General features: G+C 39.9%; 1 protein-coding gene and 1 long non-coding RNA gene across 3 annotated transcripts in view; one reads left to right on the forward strand and one right to left on the reverse strand.

The window, feature by feature from the left end:
* Window positions 1–2,501, forward strand: part of PLXDC2 (plexin domain containing 2) — a 463,255-nt gene extending 460,754 nt beyond the window's left edge. For both annotated transcript variants that reach the window (XM_051821437.3, XM_089311513.1), the window contains one exon: window positions 2,001–2,501. In XM_051821437.3, coding sequence (XP_051677397.1) covers window positions 2,001–2,117 — 117 coding nt within the window. In that variant the 3' untranslated portion in view covers window positions 2,118–2,501. The remainder of the gene's footprint in view (window positions 1–2,000) is intronic.
* Window positions 2,502–4,026: 1,525 nt separating this feature from the next.
* Window positions 4,027–12,005, reverse strand: LOC138844964 (uncharacterized). Its single transcript, XR_011381494.2, has 2 exons — window positions 8,246–12,005; window positions 4,027–7,871 (listed from the first exon to the last, which is right to left on the reverse strand). It is a non-coding gene; the product is annotated as an uncharacterized LOC138844964 (long non-coding RNA).
* Window positions 12,006–12,366: the final 361 nt, after the last annotated feature.

Below are 12,366 nucleotides of genomic sequence, written 5' to 3' on the forward strand. Positions count from 1 at the left end.
CTGTGATGAGCTCGTACAGTACATGATACACATTATAGTAATCCTGCAATCTTTTCACCTAAGACAGAATTATTAGCTGAGTAATTCTGACTTATGAACAGTGTACTGAAGTCATTGGTAATGGTATATTTTTAATACTGAAATAAAATTAGAGTGATGTTCACAGTTGTCGAGTGAGGAATGCACCGACCATGGAATTTTAAGAAGCAATTTCTATAGCGGGGAGAATTGACTTTGGAAGTAGATTGATTTCACATCACAGCTTAGCTCTGTGCAAATGTAAATGATTGAGGTGTGGATCACCTAGCACAATGAGCATAATCAAACACAACTTTCATTAAGCATTGTCATCAACATGCTTGTCATCTGCACCCCTCTCCCAATGAGGAGTCATCCGTAGGCAGTGCATCTGTGTACTGAGCTCCGAAATTGGTGCCAGTTCGCGGGCCCATACTTACCAGCTGCCCACAGGCCAGGTGAACTTTGGAAAGATGGAGATTGTGAGAAACGCCTTGGTGGTGCTACTTAAGTAGGGCAGTTGTGGCTTTGCAGAACCCCAGTTGTGAAGTCACTGAAACCAGACTGCAGGTTACAGGTAGCGAACCCCACAACAGGTGGGTCTGTCCCCTCCGCACAGGAATCACCCTGAGTTTCACTGCCCACCTCTGTAGAGGTGCAGGCTATGTTTGCATCAATGGTAACATTCCATCCCACCACAGGCACCTGGTTTTATAGTTTTAACCATAGATAATTGTTTTTACTGTGCAGCCCCATCCTTAGTTTGAACTTGTTCTTTTGGAAAATAAGTATCATTCAGTTTCAGTTACTTCCTGGGGCTTAATCAGCTAATAAGCATAAGGCATTCTGACCACACAATGGCGTCAAGATAGCTCATGATATTATTAGCAGGCAGCATGTAATTAGCTTGATTGATATTTTTCCAAAATGTAGAACTGTTCCTACCTGATGTGAAAAACTTCTCCTGTAGCCATTATTCATTGACATTGACATGTCATTGGCAAATCCAGAAAATACCAAATGCTGGTTTGTGTACACTGATTTTTTAACCTTTTTTACATTAAAATTCTTCAGATAGATATAAACTTCCTTCAGTATTTATTGTCTTATTTACCCCCAAAATTGCAGGCACTTTGATAAATGGAGTAATAGTTTCTAGTGTCACTGTGGCTGTGAAATACATTTTAGTGCCTTCTGCCGCTGTAACTCAATAATTCATTTCGGCACATCTTTTTGTAAATCACAGAAGGTTTATTTGATGGACGGAGCACTGGGGAGAATGCTCTCCTTTTGTCAGTACAAATAACCTGCATTTGAGTGCCCATGTCTACTGTGCAGTCTTCATTGGCTCAAGATTGTCCACACCTCTGATGATGGATTCCACTTTCAGGGTGGGGCGTTTTTAATTTCCAAGCACACAAAGTCATAAATGTGTATGCTTCACTTAATAAGTAATTGCTCAAGATGGTGAGTGGTATTTCTTTTAGCTTATGGCCAGCAAGTCTGGAACCTAATTGGAAGCACACTTGTAGGGACTGTGCAGAATTTTATGGCCTCACTTTCTGAGTGAAGTAATAAACAAAATGAAGTGATATCAGGGTTGACTTCTAGAGAAGGGAAAATGTCAGTGGCTATGCTCATATATTAAGAAGACTTGTTTTTTTCTATTACGGTTCATTTTTGCCTAGACGTATTTGGGCACTTTTCAGACATAAATATGCATATGCCTTTGAGGCGCTCCCAATCCTCTGGGAGCGGGTATGGCAAACGGAATCTCACCTGCTGGGTAGATGGTGCCAGAGTCACACACAAGCGCTCAAGGGCTTATAGAGGAGAGCACTTAATTCTGACTGTCACGGTTATAGACGATCACTACCTGTGTTACTTCCTTTAATTGAGAAGTTAATCTCAAATAGCAAATAGATGTCCCCCGGGATAGGATCTCACCCTGATGGTCATTATCTTTGCATTTTGTCTTTTAGAGACGCCCAAGCAGATGGCCCGCGATGAAATTTCGAAGAGGTTCTGGACATCCTGCCTATGCTGAAGTTGAACCAGTTGGAGAGAAAGAAGGTTTTATTGTATCAGAGCAGTGCTAAAATTTGTAGGACACAACAGCACCAGTACTGGCTTACAGGTGTTAAGACTAAAATTTTACCGATACCTTTAAAACACATGCGCACACACACACACACACACACACACACATGCATACACACAGAGGAGCCCTGAGCTGCTGTAGCGTGAAGGAGACGAGATTTCTGGACAAGCCCAGCCCAGGAAGGGTACAAGAAAAACTCAGACTTATACGAGATATCATGTACACCGAACACAGGATCCCCTAGGGGGATGGCATCTCTAGTTCACATGGGGCATCTCCTGTGGATTTATCAGAAGCTATGACAAGATTACAATGCTTTTGCTTAGGTGCAGGGTTGCAAAGAGATCGAGAAAACAATAATAAAGCTTTAGTTCACAAGGGATCGACACCTTTGATTCAAATGTTCTTTGATGTCTCAAAGATAACTGTGTTCCAAAGCCCGAACCCTTTCACTCAGAAGAGCAATGAGGAATGTTTCAAGATTTTGCTAAGAAAAATTGCTCTGCAGGAGCAAGCGCAAACACAACATAAGGGATTTTCTATCTTTTCCAAACAGAGGTGTGGCAAAGGGATTTTGTTTTTCTGCTCTGGACCCATTTCTCCTAACAAATCTGTTACTTTACAAGGTAACTCGTTCATCTGTACAGGAGGTTCAAACTATGCCTGCCTTTTCCTCAGTAATGACTGCCCTTACTATGAGCTGTGACAACATTTCCAAACGTTTAGCTAAGGACAGAGAAAGAGGGAGTCACAAACGAGGCTTCCCATTCTCCTGCCTCAGAATAAAACATCTGATTTGTTTTAAGAGTGTTGACTCCACTTCCCAATTAGGAAGTCCCATGAAACCATTGTTGCTCTTGGCTGAAGGAAACAAAAGGAAATAATACGAAGAATTCCTTAATCATTTTTGGAACAAAAAATATTAAGAGATTTCCAACATGTGGGTTCTTAGGTGTTGCCATTTCAGTCAAAAGGCCCATTTCATTGTTGATTCCTGTCTAAGAAGCCATTCGAGTCAGCATATCCCTGGAGATGGGAAGAATGAAAGAACCCTGCTGAACCATACAGTAATTTTCTTTAAAGCACATAGTAGTTACATAAATATATATTATATATATAAATATATTTTTGTTTATAACTAACACAAGGCAGGCTCTTGTGACTCTAAGAGTGCATTTTGTCATCAAGACAAAACAAATGCAAGATGTATCACTGCATTACTTCCATAGAGTTGTAAAATAGTCCTTAATATCAGAATATTTTTATGTCACTTAGCAAAAGTGGTTCAATTAGTTACAATACCCATCTCTTTTCTGCCTACTTGATCCACTCTTTTCATTGGCATCAACCCCCCTTCCTTCCTCCCTTACTAAATAAAGCAGATGCAAGAAGCTCCTCCTATGGAGCTGTCATTTGTCCTGTCATCACAACCCAGGTTTTGAAAATTCCTCCTGAATGAAGAAAGGAAAGGCCACGCTCGATCAGTATGTACGCTGATCTCCCAAAGTTTGAAATCAAGCACTGTGTGTTTAATTTCATCAGCACCCCAACCCATGACACTCTTACAATGTGCTGACAACTGTTGCTTCTTCCAAGATAGAGTGCTCAACATTGCAGATTCAGGCCTCTAGGAGCAGACATGTCTCAAGAAGCACTTTACCAACAGCTTAGCATCTGTACCCAGAGTCTGCAATGGACATCGGTCCACTAAGTATCACTCTTGGCCAACACGTTACTCTGATGTAAACGGGTGTCCTTTTCCTTTGAGTGAATTTAGCTTTATTTTTGAGTACCTGATGAGGGTGGTAACTCTTTCCTAACCTACTGAGTTAAAAATGAAAAACAAGGTAATTGGAGGATGTGATGACAATCTCTGTGCCATAGCCATGTTCAGTTTCTGTAAAATATCCTGACTTACTTCTGGAGTAGGTTGGTCGAATAGCAGTAACCACACGACTTGCCAATGTAACTGGTGCAATGGTATTCTACAAATCCATAAGGAACACTTGGACAACTTCCTTTTTTTAGGATAACATGATGCTGCTTTCACTAGCTTTTGTGGCAGATGTGGCTTTTAGTAGCAGTTGATTGGCTGTTATATATATCTTGCATCTACTTCCAACTCCTTACACAATTCTTTGAAGTAGTCATGTTATCCTTACAATCTTCAGGGCTCACCTGCCATTTTAGATGGAAAACAATCAATAGTTCTATCTTTTAAAAAAGCCATGAAACTCTGAATTGTTCAGTGAACCAAAGCACCAGTAACAAGGAAATGTTTTTGGAGGTACACGGCTGCTAACATGTGGAAAAACTTCATAATAGAACTGAAAGCTAAAGTCTATTGTATGGGACTCCTTTGGTAGGAAGGACATCATCTGCATCCCCATCTCACATAAAGACATTTGTTCTATTTTGTATCTTGGGTTTGTTCCTGGTTCCCATTTGCTATGAGGAACAGCAACCAAACACAAAGTTTCTGGAAATTCAGAATGGACAGCAGTGCTTTGGACTACATACATGATGTGTTAGAGAGGGTGTGTGTGTACCATATTTAATAGATCGTGAATAATAGAGAGAATAACAATAAAATTAAGAATATAGCAGGATGTGTGCAAACTGCTGGAAAAATCAGATAAATGGTGCTACAGGGGGTTTTATTTAGTTATTTCATCCCAATTATATGTAAAAATAATGGCAATTAAAGGTATTAAAGTCAAAAAAATCTATTTAGTCAACCAGATGTCATTGACCACTATATTGGTTTGTTTATGAAGGGTTTAGACTTTTAAGTACACTAACAAATAAAAGACAGATAAAGATAGATGATAAAGTATAATTGACCTCCAATTATTATTTCAGTTTGAGATGCCTAGCATATCTGCTAATCTAGACATGTAGCTTCTAAAGCTGTGTTGTCTGGTAGCCAAGTGTGGTTATTGAAATGTAAATTAATTAAGATTACATAGAATTAAAGTTCAGTTTTTCAGTCACACTAGCCATATTTCAAGTGCTTAGGAGCCAACATAGAACACATCAATCATCATAGGAAATTCTATCAGTTCTATAGAGGTATTTCCTTTGAATTCCTTCTCCTTGAAGAAAAAGCAGGAGACAGAAAAAGAGCCCTTGGGCATATCCAAGCCTATTTTATCTCAGAGAGGCCCCAAGGAGAAATGAAAAGAATACCACACACGATGCCACCTGCAATGGCTTTGAGCCTCCGCTGTGTCTCCTTGAAGAAGTCGCTTCAGTCTCCATGAGCCTCAACTTAGAATTTTGGAAAATATGTGTATTTTTGTCTTCCTTGCAAGATCATTACAAAGAAGGATAAATAAGCGGATATATAGACATTTAATAACTTGTATCAGTGTAACCCATGTAAAGCACATCTCCTGGTCCGAAGAATCGTTCAGTCCAAAACTCATTGAAATCTTGGTGCATTTTATGAGAAAGTGTCAAAGGAGAGTGCGTGCAAAACATACAGCAAATTCATTTTTGTCCAGTCTTAATATTCCCTCTGATATTTGCTCCATGTGACGTCTGTCCCTCTCCCACCCCAAAGTTGTCTGTGTGCACCCTTAACTGGCTCAGTTCCTGCTGCATAGAGTCCATTGCTTCTGTGGTTTCCTGGTTTCCAATGTCACAGCAAAGGGAGACCTACAACCTGACTCATAGACTTTTCTTTAGAAGTCTATACCTCAAAGATCAATAATTTCATATTTATTTTATCCCTGGAACACAAATGTAAGGGGCTTTAAAATATGAAAATATATAGCACTTATTTTTAAATGTAAAACTGCAAATGCTGACTATGAAAGGGATAAAATTACTTTATGATAATTTCTAGATAATATGTATTTTTAGATCAGTATAATTTACTAGCTTTTGGAAAAAATTCTTATGTTATTTCTTCATAAAAGAGCATTAAGTTAGCAATTTTCCTAGTGCCTGTTGCCCATTTGAGGAAACACTTTGCTAGATTCCTTGGTTCAAGGCATTTCCATTCTATGGTTTAAAAAATTAATACGTAAAAGTACTAAAAAACAGGTCCTATAGTTATGATTGCTTCCTCTTATGAAATGTTCTCTCTCTCTTTTTTTTAACCAGGCATTTTCCATATGTTTCAGTATAGTGTACTTTACTCGTTTTTTAAAAAAAATTATTTTACTTTTCTTTTCTCATGCCCACCCCTTCTTTTAGTGTCAGTGCCCATATGCCAGAATCCTGGGCGATCAAATCCGGCCTCTTCATCCTACAGATAAAAAAAACAGACCCAAAGAGATACGGTCATTTTCCTGATGTCAGAACTGGGTCTTGAATTTAAAACTCCTGACTGATCGGTTATGCTCCGGTTCTCATCATTTGTCAGCAATTCAGACCAATCAAGCAGTTTGAAAGGCAGAATCCATCTCAGAAACTAACATCATGTGCTGTGTCCAGTAATAGGCAACATTGAACCCATCTTCCTCTACCTAACTGCTGACTGCTGATTGTTGTTACTTTATAACTACCAGTGATGCCAAGTTCTAGCTTTTAGAGGGTTTTTGGTTTGGCATGGTCTTTCTCCCTCTCACTCCCATATGTTGCCATCTGAGTTAGCAATAATATTTATCCTCACAATTTAAAGTTTGTCTGCTTTTGCTTCATTTCTTCCCAAATGTACTAATTTGGGAATTAGTACATTGAAAACTAATGCCCTTCCCAGCAGGTTTTCTTACCACATATGTAATCAGTTTTTATTTGCTCTTTAAACTATCTGAATATTTTTGCCCTGAGATTTTTTTTTTGAGCAAATATTGTGAGGTCTATGGTGTTACCTATGACATATGCATAGTACCTTTTATTTGGAAAGCACTTTTCACTTTGCAGAGCACTTTGATACATCTCTTTATTTGTTCATTCGTGCAACCACTTCATTCCCTTCAATATTTATTGAGCACCTATTGGAACCAAGCTGCTGTGCCAGATCTTATGGTATATAGTGACAATTACAAATAGTGACAGCCCAAGCCTGTCAGCTGATAAATAATACAATGAAGTTCTCAAACAGAACTTTTCAAGCAGATAGGATCAGTGTTACTCTATCAATTTCCAATTCGTTTTCACTTTTAGGGAGCTATCAAATATTTACCTAGAGAAGGTTTCAAACTATAATACGTCATCGCACATCTGTGCTGTTTGTTTTCATTTCATTTATGAGAAGAAAAGTTACTCAAAGTTGTCCCTGATCCAGAGTTTCCAAGTCACTTGCGTTCTCACCGAGCAGAGACAGCGGTTAAGTGTCACTTTCTTCACATGTATGTCTATTGGGGCTTTTTGAATTATCAACACCAAAACTAAAGTATTAAGAAGTACCAGTGTATCAAGGAAGCAATTGCACTTTAGGTGTGTGTGGTTTGTTATGCCATTTTGTCAGACCTCAGGTTTCTCAGTCCGGCACTACTGGTATTTTGGACCTGATAATTCTTGCGAGGTGGCATATGGTTCTGTGCGTTTCAGATTATTTGATAGTTTCTATTGACCAGATAGTGGGACACAACATGCCTCCCTTTGTAACAGTTAAAATTATATCCAGACATTACCAATGTCCCCTAGGGTGGCAGTGGGGGAAAGATTAGCAAAAATCTCTCCTGGTTAAAACCTCTGTATGACCTAGCAAGCGGAAGGTATCAGAAATGGGATTTTTTTTTTTTGCTCTTTTCCTTGCCATTTAATCTTCATCATGGGTAGGTTTTTATTTATAATAAACCTTAGAATCAGGCCGGCGCCGCGGCTCACTAGGCTAATCCTCCACCTAGCGGCGCCGGCACACTGGGTTCTAGTCCCAGTCGGGGCGCCGGATTCTGTCCCGGTTGCCCCTCTTCCAGGCCAGCTCTCTGCTGTGGCCAGGGAGTGCAGTGGAGGATGGCCCAAGTGCTTGGGCCCTGCACCCCATGGGAGACCAGGAGAAGCACCTGGCTCCTGGCTTCGGATTAGCGCGGTGTGCCGGCCGCAGTGCGCCGGCCGCGGTGGCCATTGGAGGGTGAACCAACGGCAAAAGGAAGACCTTTCTCTCTGTCTCTCTCTCTCTCACTATCCACTCTGCCTGTCAAAAAAAAAAAAAATAAATAAAATAAAATAAACCTTAGAATCATAAACTCCATGAATTAAAAGGAACTGCCAAAGCCACACACATCCCAACCTCAACCCAACCTCATCCTTATCTATTTCTCCATCTCTCAGTTTTACAAATCTATTGAGAGGAGATTGGAAGATTGATTCTCCCTGGAAACTTGGGAATTGGTTTTTCTGTAGCTGGCACTAAGGCTGTTTGATAATGATGCATTGCTACTGGTGCTGTGATAGCTCTTGCAGCGATCTTTGCATTCAGATGGGGACTTGATACTGAAGTCGTGCAGCTTCTGTATCTCAGAGACTGCTTTGGGGGCTTTCTTGTGGTCATTTCACACATTTACAAATCTTGCTCTTAGTTCTTGTCTCAAAATGTGCGTAAAAATTGAAACTTGGTGTATCTGATTGTAAGTATGCCTAGGATGAACTTCCAATTTCTGTTTTTATTTTCTGAAAATTTTCTTGTTTGTATCATCAGAATTTTCTCTTATGCAGTCAGCTATGGGCTTAAAGCAGTAGTGATAATACTGATTTTTGTTGTTCCTCTATGGGAGGTGGGGGTGGGGAGAAGGATGGGAAAATGTTTGCCCCAAGTAATTGATAACTGGAAATTTCAGTGTGGGAATGCTTAAATCTGTCCAGCCAAAGTTTGTACTCATGTGATGTGCCTTCTGACACCTTCCCTGTCAAGTCAGTGATTTCCTGGGGATTACTGTGAATCCAATCATTTTGCACTTGGGACTATCTTGCACCAACTGAAAAATGTGTTGGAGTTATACAAAGATTTAAGAATATTCCCCAAAGTAATAACAAACTGCCAACTGGAACATCAGGCTTCCCTTTAATTCTGTGCTAGAAGGCCAACGCAGACTTTGAAAACACTCATGACTATAGAATGCAAATGTACTAATCAGAACACACAACTGAAAGCCTTAATTGCAGCATCGATAGTTATAAAATATTGACAAGCACACAGAGAGCTGTCATGCGACAGTCGTGGAATTCAGACAACTCCTACCTAGGATACAGTTTTCTACTCTTCCACATACCAGACTACGTGGTACTGATTCCTACAGTGTTGATTAAGTTGATCTTCTAGCTCAACTTAAATTGTAATAGATCAGCCTAATTATTTCCCAGCATACTGTTTGAACCATCCAGTGCCCATTGATCTCACAATGATTATTGTAAAGAAGCAAGATAATAATTATTAAAGAAAATATAATTTCTTGAGTTAGTATTCCGTAACAAGTTAATGGTTTTTCAATAATACATTTATTACAAATGACCAAATTATGCCTAGATGGAAAAAGTGCTCAAAACTTGTTATCTTTAAGTTAATCTGTAACTCACTGTCAACACTGAAAGGTTGTATGTTACTTTAAATCCAGGATAAAAGACTGGAAAAAAATTTAGTGCAAATCATAAGCTGGTACTCATCTTTTTCTAATTTCTAAGATTTATTAACCTTTGAAAATCACTTTTAAAAAATCTCCTAATGGAATAAAGTTGAAATTTTTGACTTGGCAGACTGTGATATTATATTCATTTTGATTCTGATTGAAAAATCTGGATGACTTCTATCTATCCCACTGGAGTTTTGGTTTTTAACAGCACTTTTCCTTTTCCCAAGCATTACAAAAACATATATTCATGACTTAATGGAAGTACTCATCCTGATCAAGCAGCTGTAAACTTTTTGTGCATAAAACTAATTTTAGAAGTTTGCTGTGTGTGGAGAGGTATAAACATAAAAGTGAGTAGATGCAGATGATTCAAGGGGGGTGGGGGAGAGCTAAATGTTCTATCAGGCAAAGAGTTTTCAACTTCTTCAGAGCAGTGTGCAAATAAATATTCAATGAAACCAGCTTAAATTTGGGTCAGCCAGACATTCAAATACTGGAGCACAGATCGTGCCAGCAATGCTGAGACACAGGGTGAACAGAAAGTGCAGGCTGTACCCAGGTGGTCCCAAGCTCAGCGTCACCCACCTGTACGGCTTTCATGGCGCCAACCCTAAAATACTTGAGCCTCCCGCTCTAAAGAGTTGGGTGACTATGATCAGCTAATGATTTGCATTTCCTTCCTTCTAACTTAAAAGGCACGGCCGTATTCTTTGGTTCCCTTCTATCAGAGACCAAGTGTCAGCCAGTCACACAGGCAATTAAAAAAAAAAAAAAAAAACTTAATTTTTTGCTGGATCTCCGGTGACATGTGACCATCTCTGGGCCCAGACTCCAGTGCTACTGTCTAGACAGCGAAGTGATGTCTAAGCAGCCTGTTCAAAGATTGTCATCTTTATAGCAGGGAAATAAAAACTCAAATGAAGTGTCCTCCACCAGCCTACTCAGAAAATAACATTAAGTGAAATCAGAGCATTTCTTGCCAGGACACATTAACATCGTTTTAGCGAAGTCAAGTCAGTGTGTTGAGACACAGGCGTTTTGTGTAGATGCAGGGCCGGCCCTAGCTGAGAAGGGAGGGAAAGTCTTTTCAGGGGTTACTCGAAACACATCTCTCATTTGCCTGATTAGAGCTTGAGGCATTTGAACGGTGCCTGGGAAGTACATTATTTTCAGGGGGGAAAAAAGAGAGACTGCCTTTTTTGCTTGCCAGCTGGGATCATGGGAACTTTAAATGGCAGGAATTTACTACTGTTTCTGGTAATTCTGCCTGTAGTCACTGGAAATGTTTAAGTGTGAAAAGAGAAGCTGGGCGTTCGGGGGCGGGATGGGGGGCTGGGAGGGGTCCTGTGCGATGCCAGTTGCACCACACACAGAATATTTGTGATGCATTTCAAAGTGAGTATAATTGTACCCTTTGTCAGAATCACAAAGCCCTCTGTGGCGCTGCTAAAAGAGGACACTGAGGAAAATCTGACCCTAGAAAGCCAGTCAAGCCCAGACAAAAGACGAGATTGTGTGAGTGGGCACAGTGCACTGCCAGCCCCTTTCCCAGTGTTGTAGAAAGCCCTTCGTGGCCAACCAGGGCTATGCCTTTCAGGTGAAGGTTAATTTAACAGAGGTTTTCCAAAACTTCATTAAGCCTGGGCTTGGAAAACTGAGCGTTTTGACTTTATTCCAGTCTTCTGGGCATCATTCCTGGTCCCTCTGCCATGTCAAAGACATTCCAAGGCTACCTTCTGTCGAGCTAGAATAACACACACAGACTTGACAATGACCTTATCTTGGACGTACCTGAGCCTGTGAATATTAAAACGGTTGTATCTGAATCTGCACTAACGGTAGAAGAAGCGTGGCAATGGGAGCCCATCATTCAAATCCAGTCATTCAGATGCTACGTGTGCAAGCTTCATGGTTGTTTTCACTGTACAAAGAATTAAGTGCAAATGTATATCTTATGATCCATTCATTTGCCATAAGTCTTTTACTTGGGGATCATTATGACTGCAATAATTCATTACCTTTTTCCTCACAGTTTCTTAAACCAAGTTTTTCCGCATTTCTGGTTCTGCTTATAGTGTGTGGCAATCTTGATTTTTTTTTCCTAGTAATAATTTGATAAGAAAACCAGTGTATTGACTGCCACAGTCACATCATCTTTAGGGATCTGGAATCTGAGAGTGACCAAATGTTACCCGTGTTCTCACTATTGATTACTACTTTAGGATTAAATCATGTTTTTTTCACTTTCAGTTGGAGTCAACAACTTTGGGATTTTAGAAAGGGGGAAAAGGGAGCTATTTGTGTAATACTGCTGTCAGATTTGACTACATATTAAAAACAATAAATGAGCATTTTGTTTTAATTTCTTAAATACTTTTATCTTTGTCTTTCAACATACTGTTATTTCCTTTCCTCCACTGGTTTCAAACATTTTGCCTGTTGTGGAAGGAATGTGTGTGCAGAGTGCAGAGCCACAGGTCTACTGACTCAATAGAAAATCCTTTTGCTTCTAAACATGCCCTAGTCTGGAGACTACTGCCAACTGAAGTGAGCCGTAGGAAGGAAACTATGTAGGAAGTTACAGCTTGCAACTGGGTAGAGGCTTGCCCCACTGTTGAATTCCCCTGGATGAGACAAATGGGATTTTAGCTGCCTTATTTATTATTTATTTATTTGAGAAGCAGAAGACAGGAAGTAGGAACTCCCATTTGCTGGCTTCCTCCCCAA

This window comes from Oryctolagus cuniculus, chromosome 13 (genome assembly GCF_051225735.1).
Source record: "Oryctolagus cuniculus isolate XC-2025 breed Fujian yellow rabbit chromosome 13, ASM5122573v1, whole genome shotgun sequence".
NCBI classification, from domain to species: domain Eukaryota; kingdom Metazoa; phylum Chordata; class Mammalia; order Lagomorpha; family Leporidae; genus Oryctolagus; species Oryctolagus cuniculus.